We start from the raw sequence: 23,742 nt of genomic DNA, 5'->3' as shown, positions 1-23,742 counted from the left end.
AATGCCAAAGTGCCTTGTTTAAGTATGGCTGCTCAGCTTCAAATCCAGTTTCCTGCTAATGTGCATCTTGTGAGGCTGCAGTTGATGGTGCAAGTTCTTGAATCCCTGCCACCAGCTAGGTGGGAGACCAGATTGAATTCTGGGCTCCAGACTTTAACCTGTCCAGTCCTAGCTGTTGCTGTTATTGGAGAAGTAAACCAATAAATGAAATCTCTGTATCTCTCTGTCTGCCTTTCAAGTACAATGAAAATAAATAAACTTTTTTTAAGAAGTCATTTTAAAAAGTTGCAGTAAAATCACTTATTAAAACACATTTGAAACATTTGCTCAAAATAGTCAAAAACTAGAACTTAAAGCTTCTTGATACATGCAGAAGATGCCTACTTAAAACAGTGGAATTCAATTTAAAGAAATAAATAACAATAAATTCATTTTAAGTATGGGCAGTTAAGCACTACACTTTGAAATAACCCATGAAAAACAGAATAAAATCACAAAAGAAATTAGCACCTTTAAAAAAGAATGGCCACAAAATGATGACATGACGAAAAAATGTGGGATGCAGTTAACACAGTGCCCAGAAGGAAATTAGCCTTAAATGTCTACATTAAAAAAGGAGAAACACTGAAAATCAATTATCTAGACATTCACTTTGAAAAGACTGAGAGTGAACAGAAAATTAATTTTAAAAGTCATAGATAAGAGAAAAAAAAAGAAAATAATGAAATTGCAAGCAAATGTACAACAGAAAATTTAACAAAGCTAAGAGCTATTTATTCACAAAGATGAATAAAGTTGATAATGCCTTTCAAGAAAAATAGAAAAGGAATACATTACAAATATCAGAAATGAGAAGGAGGAATCAGTGTAAGTTCTTCGGTTGTGGTGTAGAGAATAGTCACCACCCACAATGCCAGTGTCCCATTTGGGCCCCTGTTCATTTCTCAGCCACTCTATTTCCAATCCAGCTCTCTGCTAATGGCCTAGGAAAGCAGCAGAAAGATGGTGCAAGTGTTTGAGCACCTGCCAACCACACGGGAGACCTGGATGAAGCTCCTGGCTTCAGCCTGGCTAAGTCCTGGACATTATGGCTATTTGGGGAGTAAACCAGTAGATAGAAGATCTCTCTCTCTCTTCTCTCTCTAACTCTGTTTTTCAATTAGATATATAAATATTTAAAAATAATAATAGGAATAATTGTGTCATTGCCATTATTTATGCCAGTAGCATTCAACATGTGTTATGACATAGGCTAATAACTTTAAAAACACAGCCTTTACAAAACGGGTATGAATAAGAGATTAAAATATGCATAGAAATTTTTCTATTAAATAAATTAAATGTACAATTAACAATTCTTAACACATAAATCCCAATTCTTAAATAAACACAGCAACATAAATTTTACCAGAAGAAAGTTAAAGGAGCAGTATATTCTACATGTCATGAAGCCAGTGTAAGCTTTTTTTTAGATTTATTTATTTATTGTAAAGGCAGAGATACATAGAGAGATGGGGGGGAGAGAGAGAGAGAGAGACAGAGAGAGAGAGAGAGATCTTCCATCCACTCATTCACTTCCCAATCCCCAAATGGCCATAGCTGTAGGAGCTTGGCAGATTTGAAGCCAGGATCCAGGCGCTTCTTCTGGGTCTCTCACGTGGGTTCAGAGGCCCAAGTCCTTGGGCCATCTTCTACTGCTTTTTCCCAAGTGCATTAGGAGGGAGCTGGATGAGAAGTGGAGCAGCTGGGACTGGAACCAGCACCTATATGGGATGCCGGCGCTTCAGAGGAAGACTTAACCTTCTACACTACAGTGCTGGCCCCAGTCAGTGTAATCTTAATACTACTACCTGATAAGTGCTATTTCAAGAAAGGAGAGTGAATGGCATACTTCCCATACACATATTCTTAGGTAACACATTGTAAAATAAAAATTATTTTACACTCGTATCTCATATACACATCTCATATAATATATGATCAATCTCGGTAGAAACACAAAACATATTCGCCTCTTGTTCATGATAAAGACTCTGTACACTAGAAATAGAAAAGAGAAATCTGATAAAAGGTAGCTACCAAAAACATAACAAATATCAAACCTAATGCTAAAATATTGAAATCTTTCTCCTTGAGATTAAAAATGAGATATGGTTGTTAACTGTTGTTTTTTTTTTTTATTATTTTATTACACTGGAGATTTTAGCCAGTACAATAAGCTATAGGAAGAAATAAAGGTATAAATATTGGAGAGAGGGAAATAAGGCTGCCACTGTTTACAGACACACATGACCGAGTATATAAAAAATAGAAAATAGAAAAACATCTGTTGAATTATTATGAATAACAAAGTTTACATCATTATTAGTTATAAAAAATCACTAGATATTACTTTCCAGCAATACACAGGAAAATAAAACAAGGATATTACTTTACAATAGTAAGTATATTTCAATGACATAGTCACAAAATCTAATGCAGGAGCTCTTCAAGCCACTTATCCAACAAAGGATAAATATGCAGAGTATGTCCGAAACTCAGAAAACTCACTATTCATAATATCCAAGATATGAGATAAACCATAGTATTCATTATCAGATGAAAGGCTAAAGAAAATGTGGTATTTATACAAAATGGAATATTATTCAGGCATTACAAAGAATAAAATACTGTCATTTGCAGCAAGATGGATGGAAAGGAGGACATCAGAAAGACACATATTGCATGTTATCCCTCTAATATGGAAGCTAAAACAAAAAGAAAACATAAAACACCTCAATCTAAACTCAGAACAGTGATTACTACAGAATGGGAGGTATATGGGGAATTGAGGGAGTTTGGATTATGGGTATCAAATCAAAATGAAATCAAAGGAATAAGTTCCTAGTGTTATAAGGCATAGTGGGTAGATTATAACCTAATATTTTCCACAATAACCTAGTATGTATTATATGAACAAATAGAAGAAAAAAGCTGTAAGCCGCCAGTCATAAAGTAATATCATAGAACAGGAAATATTGATTGCCCTGATTTGATTCGTACACATTATTCACATGTATTAACATGTCACAAATGGTGGCAATCATTGTGGCACAGCTGGTTAAGCAGCCTGGAACACTTGCATCCTGTGTTGAAGTGTCTGTTCAAGTTCCCACTGCTCTATTTCTGATTCCTGCTACTGCACTGGGAAACAACAGGTGAGGGCAAAGGGCTTGAGTCCTGCCACTCACATGAGATGGACAGATGGCATTCCTGGCTCCTGGCTTCACCTTAGTCCAGCTCAGGCTTTTGAAGCCGTTTAAAGAGTAAGATGGAGTATCTCTTTTTCTCTTTGACTCTCTCTCTGTGTCACTCAGCCTTTCAAATAAATAAATAGGTAGATGATGGATAGATGGATAGATGGACAGATAAATAGATAGATAGTAAATGATAGATCTGAGAAAAATTGTGATTGCTGGTTTGAATACTGGCTACTTCAGTTCTAATCTTGTTTCCTGGGAAGCAGTAGATAATCACTCAGATACTTGAGTTCCTGCTACCCATGTAAGAAAGCTGGATGGAGTTCCTGGCTCCTGGCTTCAGCATGGCTCAGCCATGGCTGTAGCAGGCAGTTAGGGAGTGAACTAGTGGATAGAATGGGAGATTTCTCTCTCTCTCTCTCTCTCTCTCTCTGGCTCTATCTCTCTCCATCATTTTGTTTTTCAAGTAAACAAGTTACAACATAGCCCATAACGATTGTTAATAAAAATATTGAAAAAAGAAAACTAAAAAAAAATTGTGAGATATACTAAGAAGGTCGAAATAAATAAGGAGTTAGACCAAGTTTGTGATTGGGAAGATTAAAATACCGACAATGTTAGTTCTCCTTAAATTGATCTTTAGGTGGCTGGCATTGTGGTGCAGCAGGTTAAACCATCACCTGCAATGTCAGCAGCCCATATCAGAGAGCTGGTACCAGTCTAGGATATTCTGAGATTGGGCCATCCTCCACTGCCTTCCCGGGCCACAGCAGAGAGCTGGACTGGAAGAGGAGCAACCAGGACAGAATCCGGCGCCCCTACTGGACTAGAACCCGGGGTGCCGGCGCCGCAGGCGGAGGATTAGCCAAGTAAGCCATGGCGCCGGCCCAAATTTTGTTTTTAAGATTTATTTTATTTATTTAAAAGACAGAGTTACAGAAAGAGAGAGAAAGATTTTCCATTTTCTGATTCACTTCCCAAATGGTTGCAATGGCAAGGGCTGGGCCAGGCTGAAGCAAGGAGCCAGAAGCCTCCCACGAGGGTGCAGGGGCCCAAGGACTTGGACCATCCTCTTCTGCCTTCACAGGTGCAATAGCAGAGAGCTGGATGGGAAGTGGAGCAGCCGGAACTCGAACCAGCATCCAAACGGGATGCTGGCATTACAGGCAGAGGCTTAACCCGTTACGCCATATTGCCAGCCCCAGGAAAACAAATTTAATGGTAAAATTAAATATTTAAAAGTAGGTAACAATATAGACCATGTATTAAATGTGGAAAATACAATAGTTCTATGCTTGTTAATATTATTTATTTATAGATTGCAATTCATTGTACTTTATTTAGAATGTGATTTTACACTTAAGAAACTTAAGTTTTACACTTAAGAAATCTGAAGTATCTAAGAGATTCATAAAATAAGATCTCACTGAAGGATCAGCATTTTTATAACCGTAAATTTCCCATGTTAGTTTTCAAGATCTCAACTTTTGTGATCTGAAAACAAGATATTGAGAGTTCTTCGCAGATATGTGGGAAACATGTGAAGTGGAAGGAATGCCAAATGGTTATACAGGACTCCATTATTTTCGGTTTCACTTAGGATGAATGTAATAAATAAGAGATCTATACATTCTGTCTGCATTTAGAAAGCATTTGAAAATGATGTGGCGAGATAGCATGCTTTTTAGCAGTCAGGGAAAACAGACAGGGGTCAATGAGGACTTGAACCAGAGTCACCATCTAAGAGTCATTTTCTCTGGGGTGATCAAGCCATTTTCAAACATGTCTAAATCCACAGCTTTTTCTGTGAGAGAAAGCACTTTCTCCCCTCTCTAAAGGTAATTCCTACTCTCCTAACAGAAAAGCTATGTGTGACTTATAAGCTGTGTTAATTAGATATTATAGTGTACATTTGATGATGCTCCAATTTAATTCTAAACTATTTTGTAGGTATGCTTAAGATTCATGGGGTGAAAAATAGGATGACTCTGGTTTGCTTGTATTTTCAAAATTCTATAATAAAAATGTACTAAAATTCTTGTGTTCAGTCACTCCCTCTCTAAACGCTAGAGGGCAGACATTTCTTAATAGGTATTTGAGGGGTCAAAGGCTATGTTTAAACCAGTGCGGTAAATACTGTTGCTATGATAAAGAGCAATGCATGAAAATAATACTGTAAAAAGAAAAATCTAGCATTTGTACCTGTTAGTGTCCACTGGTTAATGACATTCTAACTTGGTCCTAAGTTAACTAACAGTCTGTGAATTGGTAAACCATCATTAGTGATTAAAAAATTTATCACATCATTTATAGATAACATATATCTCAAAAAGTCTTATCTTTAGTCATTAGAGAAATTAACCCTACTGCTGAAATTATTTTCCAAAATACTCTCAAATTCCCATCAACTTTATTTCAAACTTCCTAAGTTGCTATATTTTCTATCATATTCAGCTCACATATTCCTATTTTATAAACTTCCACTGCTCCTCTCATCCCCTGTTCAATTATAAATTCTCTCATTTTGCATTCCCCCATTGACTGTAATTTACTGCTCAGAGCTTCCACCCTTCTCCTTGTAGAAGGCTCAAGAATTATTTATTGAGCCCCACCAGTATATCTAAATTTGTCAAATCATTTTTTTCTCTCTGATAGTCTGAAATGGCTGGGCTGTTTATTTCAGCTGATGCCTGTAAAAACAGCAGCTCATAGAAACCAGTTAGAAGCAAATTCCCAAGTAACTTCCACTTGGCAGTACTCCATTACCTTTGATTATAAAAGGGCAAAATTAATGGGCAATTCATGAGGCGATGTGACAGAGAGGTGACAGGAAGTCGCTATGACTCAAATGGTAGAACCAGAGATGTTTGTTTATTTATTTTTTTTTAAACTAGGTGCTGTTTCAGCCTTTTTCTCCCTCATACATGAAGACAGCTTGCCTTTTCTGTCCAGTTGAAATGGGCTTTTCCTTCCAGACCATTTTGTCACATCTCTTGTGTTTAGAAAATTAATTTTTAATGAATGCTAATCAAGTTTCTAATTATAATATCTTTATATTTAATGTTTGTGTATCAGATGAAAGGGAAACATTTTGGGGCCAGTTACAAAGGATATGAATAATTTCCTTAGAAGCTTATCTAATTAATTTTATTACTCTGTAATATCTTTAAAATTTGAAATGCTATCATTTCACTAATTTAGATAAAAGTGAATCTACAATATTTAAATATGACACTTGAGTTGACAATTATAAGTTGTAATTTCAATCATGTATGTTCATCTAAAATACATAAGGGTAACATCTTAGAATGTCTTGGAAAGATGGAATAAGATATTTTGTTTGTTTTAGTTTGTTTTCTTATTTTCTCCCTGTTTTAACAGTGTTAGAAAATATACATAACCAATTTCTGTGGAATTCTTATACCCAGGTTAAACATTCATATACTTTGACAAAAAAATAACGTAACTTCTCTTCGAATCTGCTTCATGTTAATTTTTTTAAAATATACATCTAATCCAGAAATATTTTCATCACAGTCCAGGGACAGCATGATATATCCCATAGTTATTAGACTATTAAACAAGACTATTTCCGATTTGACTCCGTCTTTCTCTCCTGCATCACTCACAGCTTCTTCTCTGTAATTCCCTCCATTGGAGGGTGGGCATTTGGCATACAGTTAAGGTGCCACTTGTGATAGCATCCTCCCTGTCAGTTCCAACTTCCCATGAATGTGCACTCTGGAAGGCAGAAGATGATGGCTCAAGATTTGTGTCTCTTTCTTCCATGCTGGGAGAACCAGATGGAGTTCTGGGCTCAGCTTCACCTTGGTCCATCTCAGCTTTTTCAGGCATTTGGGGAGTAAAACTGAGAATGGGAGACTTTCTCTCTCTCTCTCTCTCTCTCTCTCTCTCTCTCTCTCTCTCTTTCTCTTTTCACCCCCTCCAGCTCTCACTCTCACTCCCTCCATCCTTCCCTTCCTTTTATTCTTTCATTTCAAAGAAATTAAAAAAAAGAAGAAATTCCCACCATTGGAACTACAGATTTCTTGATGATGGACTGCTTCTCTGTCCTGACTTCTTGGTCTTGTCACTTGCTGCTGATGCTAACTGGAAGGATTTTTTTACCTTTCTTTACCTAGAGACCTTTTACTCATTATGTAAGGAAAATTTAAAAATCACTCCCTCTTTTATTATTTTATTTATTTAAAAGGCAGCGAGACAGAAAGAGAACTTCCATCTGCTAGTTCACTCCACAAATTATGTATTGAAAATTAAATAAAAGAATGATGAAAGAAAACAAAGCACATGAGTGACAAAATAGACAAAAGAATTGTATTAAAATTCTCAAGAGAGTTATAGATTACTTAAAGCCTAGAGCTTACATCTTATGATATTTTGAAGAATGAACTCAAAAAATATATAAATTCAATTAATTTCACATATCTCTGTTTTCTAAGATAAGCACATGTTTGTGATAGCATCGTTGTAGTTTATCACAAATGTCTTAGATTGTGGTAAGATGGAATTTAGATGGAATGGTTGTGCCCCCAAAATTATGCCAATGTCCTAGACGCGGAAATCAGGTAGCATATTTGGGAAAAAGGCCTTTGCATATGTAATTAACAATCTTCATTTCAGATCATTCCAGAATAACTAGGTAGGCTCTAAATCTAACAATAAGTGTCCTGATAAGTGATAAAAGAGAAGACACAGCAAAAAAAGGAGGAAGCCATGTGACGATGGAGACGGGGCGTAGAGTCAGGCAAATGCAAGTCAAGGAACACCTGGAGGTACCAGAACCTGGAAGGGGAAGGAGGAGATTGTTCCATAGAGGCTTGTGGGGAAATGTGGCCCATCTTGGACTTCTGGTCTCCTAGTATCCAGGAAAGGCTTTCTTAATTTTTAGCCACAAGTTCAGCGTAATGTATAGTGGCAACCACAGGAAGATAAGAAAAGGCATAAGAGTCGTGTTCCCTACTAAAACAGGTTTCAAAATTCATTGAGGAGACACACACAACCCACTCTTCCTGGATAGAAATCTATACAGCTTACCACCTCTTATGCAGTTCGGTAGAAATCAGAGCTAGAGAGAGACTGACAAGAGAGGGAGTGTTTAACATTGACTATATTGTTTAAAAAGTTTTCTAGAGCAGCTGAGTTTATAACTGACCTTAAAAGAAAAATGTTCTTAGGGAACCTGAAGAACCTGCCACAACAAAGTAGACACAGGCATGAGCAAGCCTGGACAGACCTGGAGAAAAAATATATATTCTGCAAAATGGCCCTACATGTGTAATAGGAGATGAACACTGCAGGCAGACAACAAGACTGTCACTGTAATTAGACTCAAGTTATTTGCAGCATTCTTGGAAGCTGAAGAAAAACGGAAGAAATTCCTTTATCATTTGTTTTATAGGGAGAAAATTTGATTATAACCTGTTTTCTAAATTTTTGTCTATCTATGATAAAGTAATCATATTTTTCTTTTATTTTTGAAAGACACACATTCGCTTCCCCATTGACAGATTTTTCTTTGGACACTTTGAATATATCATCTCACTGCCTTCTGGACTCCATCATTCCTGTTGAGAAGTCAACTGCCAGTTTAATTGGGGTTCCCTTGTAAGGAGTTTTTGTTTTTGTTTCCATCTTGCTGTTTTCAAAGTCTTCTTCTTTTTGGCTTTCAACAGTTTTAATACACATATGATGTGTCTGTGAATCTCTTCATGTGTATTCTTCTTGTAGGTTGTTGGATGTTTCAGGATATGTAGGTTAATGTTTACAAATAAATTTATGATGTTTTAAGTCATTATTTATTGGAATACTTTTCTTCCCCTTTTTTCTCTCCTCTACCTCTGTGATTCTTATTGTTCACAGTACAGTTAATGGTGTCTAATATTTCTCCGAGATCTTGTTCATTTTTCTTCATTTATTTTTTGTAATCTGTTTTTTGAGGCTGCATAATACCTATTCATTTGTCTGCAAGTTCACAAATTTTTTGTTCCGCCAGTTCAAATCCAGTGATCTTTTTCCATTTCAGTTATGGTCATTTTCAACTACAGAATTTCTATTTGCCTTCTATGTAATTTGTCTTGTGATATTTTCTACTTCAGTGGCATTGTTATCATATTTTGTATGTTTAATTGTGCCTTCCTGTAAATCTTTGAAGATATTTATAGTGGCCACTTTGAATTCTTTCTCTGAAATCTGCCAGATGTTCATTCTCACATATGATTTCTTTTGCTTCCTTTTTGGCATATTAGTCAGCATTTCCTATAATTTTTACACTGGCTTGTCTTAATTCTTTTAATGTTTTGCTATAAATTTGACATTTTTAAAAAAAGATTTAAAAATCTCTAGTCCAAGAGCCTAGATATTCTTCCAGGTCTCCTATGTGGATGTAGGGGCCTAAACACTAGGGCCATCCTCCTCTGCTTTCCCAGGTCCATTAGCAGGGAGCTAGATTGCAAGTAGAGAAGCCGGGACTTGAACCGGTGCCCAAATGGGATGCCGGTGCTGCAGGCTATCACTTTACCCTCTCTACCACAATGCCAAATTTGACATTTTTGATAATATGTTACAGTTTCACATATTGATCCTACCCACCCATCCCAAGGGTTCGTATCATTATTGTTTATTTTTTGATTGATTTCCTGAATTATTTTAGTAAAATGTATTTCTCCTAGTATTGTGAAACCTCTGATCCTTCTCAGTAGGTGCTATCTTGAGTATTTCCATTAACTCCTGGGAACCGTGATGTTAGCAGGGGCTTCTTTTACCATCTCTTTCTGTGATCTCATGAAGCTGTTACTCTCTGGACATAATTTGTTCCAAAAATGATCCATTTTAAATTTAGTTTCCTTGAATGTAAGTGTTTGAGATTTCTTATTACTCCTGTAGGGTTCCTCCCAGATGCTCATTCCCCTGTTCTCTTCCGCAAGGTGCCAACAAACCATTTAGTCTATATTTATCTCTCGTGGATTTTCTGAATCTAATGCTTCTTCCCTATTTGCTTTGCATAGCCACTTTTCCTGGTTGGAGATCACCCTTAGGCTTGAACTTCACATCCTTTTGTCAACAAAGTTAGTTTCCGTAAGAGAGATTTGCAACTGCCTGCTTTGTGGCATGCTTTCCCTCTCATTCCCAGAGCAAAACATCTGGAACTTGTTTTCGAGTGATAACCCTGCGTTAGGAGCTGATTTTGGGGAGAGGAGGCGAGGTAGCCTTGGTTCTCTGGCTCCCCTCCTCCAGCACTACATGGCTCCCTTTTGAGTTATGTCAAGGATTATCAGGATGCTCGTGTTCCCAATGACACCTTGCCCAAAGCACAGTCTCTCCCATGAGGATGTACTTGGTGGAAAGTGGCAGACCTCACTTATCTTTTGCAGTTGCACAGAATTTAGCTTCACTAACTGGTAAATGGGTGGGATGAGAAGTGCTAAAATCTGGTCCTCTCCTAGTTAGAGAATTGCAGCCTGTGGGTTGGGGCCGGGGTGTGGGGAGCAACTCGGACTAGACTAAGTTACTGGAATCAAGACTTATTCTATGCATCTGCTCTCCCACAATATGGCGCTGGGAGAGGAGTAAACAGCTTTTGCACAGCTGCCTCTCACCAATTTGACAAGCTGCAGGAGCTGCTCCTGATTGGAGGAGAGCAGCGTACTTGGCATGTGGGTAGCAGAGTTGGGATTGGTGGAAGAGGACTATAAAGGAGGAGAGAGACACCATGCACCAGGAACATCTAAGGGGAACACCTGAGGAATATCTGAGCAGCCCCCGAGAGAGCCGGCCGGCGGTGTGCCGCTCCCCCGCGGAAGTGGGGAAAGTGGCAGGGGGAACCGCCCTTCCACGGAGGTGGAAGGGACGGTAGCCAACCCGGGAAGAACCAGCAGCAAACTCGGGGAGGGCCGAGCAGACGAAAGAACAGCGCAGGGTCCTGTGTCGTTCCTCCGCAAAGAGGGGGAGCGACATAGGGGGAGGACTTTTTCCTGCTTGTACTATTCTGGTGGATTCTCATAGTGAAAAGGAAAGGGTCTGTAAGGTCAGACGTTTGAGGCCATCATCTTGAATTTTGAGAATAGAGGTTATGTTCCATTGCTGAAGTGGTGGAAATTTCCGGGGATAGCATTTAGCCCTCTATAGTTAACCAAATTACAGTCTTGGATAGTAGCCATTGTAGTTACTGATATTCAAATCTTGTAGCATAGCCAATAGGGTGAATCAACTGTAAATTTCTAGCAGAGCTATGACTAGCTGGTGTGTGCTTTGGAAGTACTTTCTTATTTAGTGGGAAAAATGAAGAAGGTGTTAGAGGTCTGAACTTAATTGATTATTGAAAAAAAAAAGTTTGAGATATCAAATGCAAATCTGTTTGTTCACTTTCAAAAGCTAAATGTTTACCCCCTCATGGCTTGCATCTAAATTCACAGTGTCACAGAAACATAAATAAATGATTGGCTATCTCCAATGTATTTGGTACAATTGACCACGAATTAATACATTTATTGTGTGGTACAGTTGGAGTCAAACTGAATTGCATTCATTACAAGTAAAAAAATCTTAACAGGACCCATGTTAGCAATGTACTAATAGACAGGATCTTTGTGTGTATGTGTATATGTATACATTTTAAAAATTTAAGGATTAAGGACTATATATTGAATTCACTACTATTGGAATTGACCTGGCTAGATTAGAAGATTGTCTATTTACATAGATGAAAATATTTATAAATATCACAATATGAAAATAACTTGGACTTTGCTGATACAAAAATAGTCCAAAGTCAATTTGTAACAAAAACTAAAAATCATAAAATATCTGACTCCCATCTTTAATATTATCCCAGTTTTAGTTATAAGGATGTCTTCTCAACAAGTGACTTAATTCTTGCTTTTTGCTGGGTTTTCAAAGTTCACCCCAAATAGTCAGTCAGAAAAGTAATAGCTGAAAATGGGCTGTATATTGCCCAAGATAAACAAAGAGCTACATCTTCGTTACATATAATTTTTTAAAAAAATGAATTTTGTAAAAATAAATGAAGCTTGCTTCATCAGGAAACCCTTTTTTAATTTATTCAGTTATGATCTTTATCAAGGCTCCAGCAAATGGTGTTTGGAATTATAATTTATGTTTGATTTTTTTAAGCAGTCAAGAACTAGCTATTTTTCCTTATTGAGTGGTCAAACTCCATAATTACCATGTTGAAAACATCCTAATTAAGGGAAATGGAAACAGACACACAAGAGAAAGTTGAGTTGCACGTTAAAATGAAATGCCCTCAATGCTGATGTTATTTTTTCCTTCCCATAGGGAACCACAGTCAGATATCACGAGTACCTGTTGCTATTAAAGTGCTGGATGTCAATGACAACGCCCCTGAATTCGCATCCGAATATGAGGCATTTTTATGTGAAAATGGAAAACCCGGCCAAGTAAATATCTCCATGTTGTTAATGCTGAATTTGTTTGTATACAGCTGTCTCATATTTGATTAACCTGCAATATAGTGTGCATTCACATTGTTTATGATCTCTGCCAAGTCTTAGACTAGAAACACATCCAAATGGGAACAGAGCAGGAATATATTTTATTTCTGAGATGTTAATTCTCTTTCTACTTAGGACCAAATTGGCTTCTAAAGTGGAACAACCTGCTGTGCCATTAACCCAGAGCCAAATCACTGTCTTAAAATATCTTGGGATATGATAGCTGGAAATATCTTAGAGTGATGGGATCTTGATTTTACCTTGAAATGACAAAAAGCAAGGGGAAAGCTCTTGGACAGCAGGTGTTTGTTTCATATCAAACATAAGAATAACATAATAGTTTAATTAAGAATACCACTGATTTATAGGAAATTGTAGGAAGTGACTATTGAAATATAGAGGTAGATATATTTAGTTAAACATAGAGGAATAATATGCTTAGTTATGCAAGTAAGCAGCTAGTAATTGTGTGTTATTATTAGGATTTTTTTTTGCCACCTCATAAAGCATAGATAGTGATAATATAGGGAGAAAAAAGGAAAAGAACGAAAAAGTAAAAGGACAGACAGGAGGAAGGGAAGAAAGAAAGGGGGTGGAGGGAGGAAATTATGAAAGATGGGAGACAGGGAGGGAGGTTTGTTAAACAAGAAAAACAACAAAAACAAAAACTTGCTATATTCTGAATGTCAAAATGGAAATAGCCTATGTAAAATTCTACAAAGACACAAATGTAATAGACTAATTTTAACAAGGTGCCAAAGTACTGTATGTTTAAGAAATTTATCATTTTTCAACTTCCTAATTTATTTCTGGATGGTGACATTTTAATTTAAATAAACAGCAGCTGACAGCATGACACTGGAGTTGTTAATCCAACTATTCTTGGGCCTCATGTGGGTGTTAGGAATTAAACTTACTATTTGCCAAGCAGCTTACCTGACAAGAGTCATATTTTCTCCCCTTAAAGAAAGGAATAGCATTGTAGCATTATGCTTTTATTTAATTATTACAAAAGATCCATGTGTTACTCTCACATAAAACCGTGGGCATTTTCCTGTAGACTACTCTCATGCACTTGAAAGATTAGCATTGTTTCCATCTACCAAAATAAGTTAACATCACACACACACACACACACACACACACACACTTCAAGGTGAAATTCTGATAATGTAATTGAATAATGTTTAAATACATAGATGTTGTGTTCTCATCAACATATTCAGCTTTAACAGTGATACTTTTATTTTCAGAATATTCTAATATGAGCTTAAATGTTTCTTAATTTTTCATTTAGAATTCCCCTTTATCAACCGTATATTTTTGAACACCTTCATTTGTGATCCTTTGAGGATGGAGTGTGTGTGTGTGTGTGTGTGTGTGTACACCTACGTCAATAAATATCATTTAGTGAAGTTGGCAGGTTCCGTTGGCAGAGTGTGTTTGGTCAAAATATGTCAGGTTGGTTCCATGGATACAGTTGTCTGAACCACATCACTGCTGGCATCATGTAGCCAATCACAGACAAATGTTAGACTTTTCTTATCACACTGAATCTATATAACGCTTTGAAATCTCAATAAAACTCCATTACTCATGCAGAACTCATCACACAAGTTCGAAAGATCGATAACATTGATATTTCCGAAATTCCACAATGGCTTCACTTATGACATTGACAGGCATTACTTCTTGGATCTCTAAGAATCAAGAGGTTTACTCTGTGGATTTTGACTGTTTTGAAACTTTTAATGATTTCTCAGCAGTTTTTCTTATTTCGTGGAAAAAAAAAGCATTGTTTCCTCACCTTCCTATACAAGATCAAATAAAAAAATGGTTCTCTGTTTTTTGATTTTTGCAAGTCAAAAAGAATGACTCATTTTGTGAAGAAACGCTTACGTTGTGTTTGTACTGCACCATCTTATCCCCTGGTGAATCTGTGTAGGCATGTTTAGTAGAGGTAACTGAAGTCATCAAATCTTTCACTGATTTACAACATTTTGTAACATACCACTAACTATTGCTGTACAAACAGTTGTTCATACAACTTTCCTGAATGCTTTGAATCCTTTATGCTAACCAGAACTCATATTTGAACCCTTATATCTTTCCTAGGTCACTTTTAGTGACCATATATCTAATTTTTATATGTAATAATTTCTAAAATTCCTATTTGTTATGTATACGAACTAGTGTTCACTTATAGAGGTTCAACCTAAATACACTTTTAATTATCTCTCATAATACCACATATACATGGCTGACTCAATTTGGAATTAGAATATTCATCAGATGATCACTTTCATGAAAAATAAATATCATAAACTACATTTTCACTACATTCATTGTTATCTCAATATTTTCAACAGTTAGCATCTGCTTGACAATAGCTCCAGGAAAAGTGCAGGTGACATTCAAGTGTCTTGTTGCCTGGAAAGCATAGATTTAAGACTAGACTCGAAGGGGACCAGCTTCCTGGAGATGGTGCAGCTGGAGATCATTAGCAGTAATCAAGGGCAAGTCACTAATAATCCCAGTCTGTATAAACTGGTCTGAGGTAACTATGTAAAAAAGTTTTTCAAACATCTCACAAAATCAAAGTTAATATCAATGTGAACATAGAGGATACTTTTGTGCTTTACTCTTTCCACTGAATTGAACACATAAACATTGCCAGAATTTTAAAACGTGAAGAAAACTTAGGGAGGCATGTTCATTTATCTGGGTATTTTTTATAGTTCATGATGCCTTTGTGCTAAAACAAGGGCAGAGTCATTTTGAAAGTAGAACTGCATATCATATCCATTCCTTCTGCCTTCTTATGATACCTAAATAAAAGGTGACATTTCCTTGAATCTTTCCCCTCAAGAGATTAAGAACCACCACCACCACAGGGAGTAGTAGCTCACAATCTATTACATAAAATCCATCTGAACCCCTTTTCATTAGAATCCTTTAAAATAATCCCTCTGTTACATTATTAAATGTTAATGTAGTGTTTTCTGATTGCTAATCATTTCTACCTTTTAAATAATCCAATAGCCATAGATAAATTTTTCTTAAGTAAAAAAAATATCAGATGGTTCACATCTTTAGACTCTAGTTCACTGATGGCATGATATAGTCATCTGTAGATTATTTGACTGACTTTCAGTTAAACTAATGGATAACTTAAACCTTTCTAATGTCCATGGCTGAAATGAGTGTATATTCATAATTCCAAATTAGAAAGCAAAATTTAAGTCTGACAGTTCATTTCTCTGTTAGGGAAATAGGTTTTTTGTAGGTCAGGAGGTATCCATTGTTACAAACTATATGTCAGCATTTGGCTAGGCATGGGGTAATTAATGACACACAGCACTCCTAAAATCAATCTTTCATCACCAGAATATTATCACTATGAAAAATATGTATTTATAATTATGATTATTGCAAGAAAATGCCCCAAGTCCTCTGAACAGAAAGGAGGCTGAGAAAATCAGAAAAAAATTGAGCTATTTCCATGAAAAGATGTTTTATGTAGGACAAGTTCCACCAAAGACAGAAAACATCTATCAAGTACTGGGTAAACCAGATTCTGCCTGGAGAGAATGGTAACCCAGCTGGACGGGTGGAGGAACAGGTAACAAAGCTGGAGAAATCAGTATCTTCCCTCAGTATACCTGACAGCACCACACTGAGACCCTAATGTAAAGAGAAACTTCAATCACCAGTGTTGGCTAGAAGGTCTTCCAGAACTCTGCCCTACATCTTATCTCTCTAATAAGATCCTTCTAGGATTTCACTCCAGATATCAACATCTTGATTGTCATATGCAGAAATAGGGTTACTTGCTCCAGATGATTCATTGACACAGAGATCTAAATGAATGTCCATTCTCTAGATGTGAGTCAAAGCCTCTTGTTTAGCTAAGAGAATAATTCATTGTTTGAGAGCTGGTTAAGTAACAGACTGTTTCACCTCCTTTTGCCTTCAGAAAGGAGTTTCTCCTATTACTATAAGTAAACCTAATGGAGTAAAATTTGATTTTCATCATCAGCTAAACAATTCAAAGTGTACTCTTTGGTGTCATGTTTGTGTTAAAAAAAATAACAAAAACATTTTGGTTTAATCTCCTTTAATCCTGTGTATTTCTGACCAACACTGTAGCAATGTAAAATTTGTTTATTATGGAAATAACAGTATTCAATAAAAACAAAACAAAAACCAAAAGCAGTTATCCATATTTCTGAAAGATATGTATTTAGCCAATTCTTGAAACATAATAGCTATGCACAAAATTTTAGAATCATTGTTCTAATTCATTTCATGCAGCAATGACAAAAATTTCAAAAATTATTTTCTCAGAAATCACCATGGAAACATTTGTTTTACTCACAGAAACGCAGTACACACTGCACTCCTTGCATACACAGTACACTTTTTAGAGGAAAAAAATCATTCATTTATTTATTGAAAATATTTATTATGCCTCTATAAGATGTTAATCATTGTAATGCAATCTAAGCAAACAGTGTGAAAGATCAGAAAGTGTTTTTTTTTATGGAACCTAAGGAGGAAGACGGAATATAAAAGGAACAGAATGAAAAATATTATTTAAAATTTTGAAAACTGGTTTGAAATTAATATGAAGCCAACAAAGAAAATGCAGGACTTTCCTGTATATAATGTTGTCAGAGAAAGTTACTTTACAGTGGGTGTCACTTGAGCTGAAACTTGAAAATTGAGAAAGAACTAGGAATGAAAGGAGGGTTCTAGCCAGCAGCATAAGTTGTACAAAGACCCTGAAGGGAGAAAGAACTCAGTTTGTTTGAAGGATTGAAGACAGCTGTGGTTAGAGTGTAACAGCAAGGATAAGATCGGACACCAAGAGTATCACATTCAAATAAAGGACACACACACACACACACACACACAAGAATGACAAATATTTATGAAGGAGGAACTGCAAAAGATAATGGTAGTCAGATCTAAATGGTGGCAATGACAACACAGTGTTAAATTGAGAAGAATGCTACCATACATAAATGAAATAATATATCTGAGAGTTTCAAAAAAATTCATGAAAAGTGGAATTAAAGAGATTCATTTTGGTGTAAAGATTTTAAAAAGAAGTATTGAAAAGAGACAATCCGAGACTGAGGAAGAGGGAGAGAGATCTTGCATCATCTGGTTTACTTCCCAAATGGCTACAAATGCAAGGAGTGGGCAAGGCCAAAACCAGGAGCCAGGATCTCCAGTCAGGTCTCCCACATGGATGGCAAGGACCAATGCACTTTGATTATTATCCACTGCCTTCCCAGGCACATTAACAGGAACCTGAATCAGAAGCAAAGCAACTAGGACTTGAACCATCAGGCACTCCAATATGGGATGCCAGGAGACCAAGGAGGTGGCTTCACCTGCTATGCCACAATGTTGGCCCCATGGTGCAAACCCAATTGATATGCATAAGTATGAGGAAGACTTCCCAGATTCATGAAAATGCATATCAGGAGAAAATTAGGGCTTTGCAAGATGCTAAAATCTCTACACTTCCTGGGGTCTTAAAATGCTTCTCAAGGAAACAGAAACTTTTGAAACTTGGTGTGTCACATATTTTTCAGAAAAAATAGTCTTGATAATAAGATTCAAATCAAGGGTAAGCACTTTTTTATGAAGAAAAAACAAATTCCTGTGACCAATAAAATACTTTACTCAAAAACATTCATAAAGTAGCACATTTGAAACCTTAAATGAAAAGAAATAAAGCTTAATAAGAAAAGAATTATTTCCTGATAAACATCAGCAACGAATGGGTTTGCTACTTATCTATTTATTTTTCCATTTCTATGGGTCTTTTTCTAATACATGTGAAACAATAAAATGGAATTACAGCATTTTATAACACTCATGAAACAATAAATATAGGAGATTTAATTTTAACTTTCCTGCCAGCAGGCATCTTTCATGATCCATCTGCATACACAAGAGGGAGACAGGATTGATTTTAAAGCAGATGAAATTGATGGCCTCAACAAAATGCAAAAAATACTACTTTCATTATATTTTGGGTGGAGTAAGGAGATGGTAAATTAATGGAATGCATAAAACAATATTATAAGAAACATATGCATCGAAACACATTTTGAGAGTCATTAACAGAAGCATGACTTTTAGAGCACAACTGTGACAGAAGAGCAAAGTGTACTTTAAAAAATACAACCCAAGGGTTTGGAGCTTTAACAATCTAAATGTGAATCACATTTTTGTCAGTTCATACTTTCGTGACCTTGAACATTTGTATCTGCTAGTGCAAACTTTCATATTTTAGGAGTTACTAGAAAGATAAGTAGTGATGTATGGATGCAGCTCACTCCCATGCTCAATAAATAATTGTTAGTAACACTCTCTTATTCAAAAATCTAGAAGATAAAACTATTCTAAAGTTCAAAGCTTTCTGAGTTCCATCATGAAAGCACACATGGAAAATCCCACACCTGGTTTCATGTTATAGATAACAATGTAACACAGGTACAGAAAAATGTCTTGTGAATTTTATGTTTATTCCATTAGTCCCAAGTTTTCAATTCTGTAAATATTTTAATGACATACTACTTATTTCAATGTTGCCACAAGTGGTGTAATTATGGTTTGTCTTTATAGCTGTCCTATGTGTAGAACAATGGGACATGATGTGTTAGACTTGGGTTGTAACCTCAAGATATTTCATTGTGATGATGCCAATATTCTAATATTTAAAAAAAAAACCTAATCTGTAACACTTTTGTTCTCAAGAATTTAACATAAGTTATAATCAACCTGTATATATTTTAATTCTTCTCACAGTCTTAAAAGCAAAATATACATTATTAGTATATTTTTTTGTTTTTCATTGTTCCATTTTTAAGTGGGATGGCTTGGAGCAACACACTATAAATGATATCTAAATGGGTCAGTGTAATAATGGACAGTCTATTTCCCTCAATTGGAACAATTTTTCTTCTTATAAATGAAAACTTGTTTTGCTTGTCAATAGTGAAGGTAGAATGCATACTTCATTCTTCTTCACATAAATTTGGAGACCATTTTGTTTCAAATTAAGTGAATTCAAGTATAGGAATATATACTACCTAAACATTTGAGAAGTCTTGCTTGTAGCATTTTTATGCGTTGGCTAAGCCTTTGGTTTCGTTAAAAATTCCACATTTTATTCTGATCCCTAATCTAGTAGACATTGATGGTCCTCAGAGAAAATAATATAAAACATTTTCTTAAAAATCTTGAGATACTGTTGACTGATGTAGTCTCCTTGTTTTATTTTCAAACAAAAATTATTAAGAACTTAGGATGGGTGACAGAGGAGCACATGGTACGCTGGTTTCCATTTGTTCATAGCAGTCATGATGATAAGCATGGTTTCTGAAGAAAGGTGTACTAACTCTAGATAGAAAGAAGTTATAGACCTAAACTTTGTGTTGCTGATTTATAAATTGGATATGATCTGGCACCTCAGGGACTGGAAGGCAGAGAGTGTAATGCTAACAGCTATAGCCACCAAGTGGTGCAGACACATCGCCTTCACACAGAGGTTGAGAAATACTTCCAGCCCTTGAAGACTCAGGTGATGCAAGTTTAGAGTGTGCCATTTCTCAAACTGAGTTTCTAAGTAAATCGTATGCACATCATGTCATTATATGGTACAGTTTAGTATGGGATGTGTACGTGTATGTGTGTGTCTATTGGTATGGAAGTGTACCTAATAAATTTGGGAAACACCGAATTAAGCAAAGCTACACACTATTATATCTGTTGATTTTGATTAACTGTATGTTTTCCTTGCATTTATAAATTTGCAAGAGGATTATATGGAATTTAGCTTTTGCCATAGGTGATTATAAAATGTTTCTAAATTTCACTCAGAAAATTAAAGAATCAGTGGATATGATCCCTTTGGAAAAATCTTTGGGAGGATAAATAACAGCCACATTATCAGCTTAGGAAGATATGTTTATAATATTGAGGCTTTGGGATAGATTTTTCAGCAGTGATAGATTTGAGGATGGAGAAGAGATAAGGTTGAACAACGAACTCAGATACATAAGCTATGCTGAAATCTCATGGCAAGACACAACAGGGCCCAGCAAAAGGACTTAAGAGTGAAGAAAAACAAATTGAACAGGACTTACCATGTTGAATGAGCCAGTCAGAGTATGAAACCAGTACAGAGGGAGCCAAAAGATGGAGAGACTTGAGTCCTGATGACAATGTTAGTGCCCCTGGATCCAGCCATACCTGAAGCTAGTATATCCCTTGGGCTCTCCAGTTATGTGAACCAATAAATATCCTTTTTGCTTAAGTTAAAAAAAGAGTGAAAAAGAAAACTATACAATTAAAAGTTTGTGTAGGTGGATTCTTTAGGATGCTTTGAGTTACTTTGTACGATCTATTGTCAGTGAAGGTAAACACCACAGAGAAAATTTTGTCAGAGAAAAACACCACAAGAACATCTTGGAAGTTCTATAATGGGTTTAATGCCAAATGTCTTCTCAGAGGACTGAGGTCTTTACTTAATGTTTAAAAAGAGACAAAATCTGCTGAATCTCTTCCTGCTGTATTTTCTATAGATCAGACTTCTAAACGTCATTCTAAAGGCAAGGTAGTCTATGCAGAAAAAAATATGACAGGGAAAGACATTTGAATAGTTAGACAAAGAAAAAAATCTTTGGTAGATGATAGCCATGAAAGTTATAGAAGTATTCTGGAGATATCCTTTTAAGCTATGAACTGTGATTATAATTGAACCATATTGTAAGTTTTGAAGCAATTTAGGAAAATTGTATTATTGTATAGATTTTGAGAAAATTTTTCAAATATTGTGTTTCCTTTTTTCTTAATTATCATTGTAGTAACCTGATTTGTATTGTATTCACAATTTGTTTTTCAAAAACTCCTCTTTAAGGAACTCATTCTTAGCCTACATTGGTTTATTCAGTTTGGAACACACTTGCTAACCTGGTAAAAGTCATAGACTTTCTCCACATATGTCTGAATATTTAGATAATTTCATACTATTTCACTTTCAAATTGAGGAATGTCAGTCACTCATTCATAGGCCATCTTATTCTCCAAGCTGGAAAGTTCTGCTCTGAGAAATAAACTTTAGTATTTCAGTAAAGTCTGTATTGATAATCATAAATAAACTGGCAATAGTAGAAAAATTAATTGAAAATCAAAAATTATACTGTCTCTTCTCTTCTGCCTATGAATTTTGTTACTGTCATCCATTCACTCCTTTTCTATCATCTTCAAATTCATATCACTACAAGAGGATTTTAGGAAAAAGAAAATTGAATTTTGACTGAGCAAGTGCTGTGCTTCAATTGCAGATGCACGTTGGCTCGTTTCTGAATATTCCTAGAGAATAGTTGTGTATTCTGGAAACCTTGAAAAACATCCCCAAAGTTGAAAAAGGATAGTCTTCTGTAAACTTGTCTGTTCTTAGAGAACACTATGTCTCCTATATGTTCATTTTGTTGTGAATTTAAGCATTCAGAATCCATATAGAACCCTTATTTTTCTAAAGCAGAGAATATGAACAGTACAGGTGCATGGGTCACACTTACATGCTCTCCAAAATATTGAACTCTTAAGTGTAACAGAAAGGGGCAATGAACATCAACAAGATTTTGAAGCATCATGGTGTTTATATTGAAGCGCAATGTGCATGGAATTTATGATCAGTCATATTTAGGGTCAGATGTTTATATATATATATATATATATAGTCTTTGATGCACTATAGTACTGTCTCTTAATACTTGTTTTTCAAGGCATTGCAAATATTACTGATGATTCAAAAGTGTGCTTGCCATCCTTTATTTATTCATCCATCCAAAATAATTTATTAGGCCACACTTATTAAATAGTTTCCATGTGTCAGGCATTGTTTAGTATCAGTGAGAGAGAAATATCATATATTATAATAAACCTAAGAACAAATCAATGAATAATAGCTACAGGAACTTGTGAGAGATGTTCTTTTAGTTCCCATGATACTGTTGTGCTTATTAACAGATCGGACTACCAGAAATGTACTCTTTGCTGACTACTCACCCATTCAAAAGCTAATAATGGCAGTGATACCCTATTGCTGATTAAATATTTAATATAAAAATAGTTCAAAATGAAGCCTAATAAGCTCTTAATAAAAACAATTTGATTTATATTTAGGATGACTGATTAACAAAAAAGCGTCAGAATTGTGCTATTGGTACACAATCCACAAGTTCATTTTTCCAATTTCCAGTCTTAGAAAGGTTGACTGGCCGGCGCCGCAGGTCACTAGGCTAATTCTCCGCCTTGCTGCGCCAGCACACCGGGTTCTAGTCCCGGTCAGGGCGCCGTATTCTGTCCCGGTTGCCCCTCTTCCAGGTCAGCTCTCTGCTGTGGCCAGGGAGTGCAGTGGAGGATGGCCCAAGTACTTGAGCCCTGCACGCCGTGGGAGACCAGGATAAGTACCTGGCTCCTGCCATCGAATCAGTGCGGTGCCCTGGCCGCGGCGGCCATTAGAGGGTGAACCAACGGCAAAAGGAAGACCTTTCTCTCTCTGTCTCTCTCTCTCACTGTCCACTCTGCCTGTTAAAAAAAAAAAAAGAAAAAAGAAAAGAAAAGAAAGGTTGACTTCAAATCTGCAATATCAAGAAAGAGAATGGTGTTAGCTCCTATCAAAATCTAGGTATGAGCTTGGCATTCATTGCCTCATTCCAAGACTTCAAGGATACTTTGTTTTCTCAGATACAGATGAATGTTGCTCTTTCATCTTCCCTTGAAATCAAACATTTCATTATAAGTTATCAAACATGAGTTTTTTTTTTCAGTTGCAACCTAGAATTTTATTAACAGAAAATATCATAACAGAAAATTTTGTAACAGAAATATTTATAGATGCACATTCTAAAAATCTCTGATCTTTCCAGAAATTTTTATATATTTTTCCATGAAGTTGTTGTCTAATGATTAAAAATCAGCTG

At 35.9% G+C, this 23,742-nt stretch overlaps 1 protein-coding gene across 9 annotated transcripts in view; it reads left to right on the top strand.

The window, feature by feature from the left end:
- Positions 1-23,742, top strand: part of CDH8 (cadherin 8) — a 418,197-nt gene that overhangs the window by 318,237 nt on the left and 76,218 nt on the right. For all 9 annotated transcript variants that reach the window (XM_070063301.2, XM_070063302.2, XM_070063300.2 and 6 more), the window contains exon 9: positions 12,555-12,676. In XM_070063301.2, coding sequence (XP_069919402.1) covers positions 12,555-12,676 — 122 coding nt within the window. The remainder of the gene's footprint in view (positions 1-12,554; positions 12,677-23,742) is intronic.

Source organism: Oryctolagus cuniculus, chromosome 18 (assembly GCF_051225735.1).
Source record: "Oryctolagus cuniculus isolate XC-2025 breed Fujian yellow rabbit chromosome 18, ASM5122573v1, whole genome shotgun sequence".
NCBI lineage: Eukaryota > Metazoa > Chordata > Mammalia > Lagomorpha > Leporidae > Oryctolagus > Oryctolagus cuniculus.
Note: the sequence above shows the minus strand (reverse complement) of the source record. Positions and strands in the feature narration are given on the sequence as shown.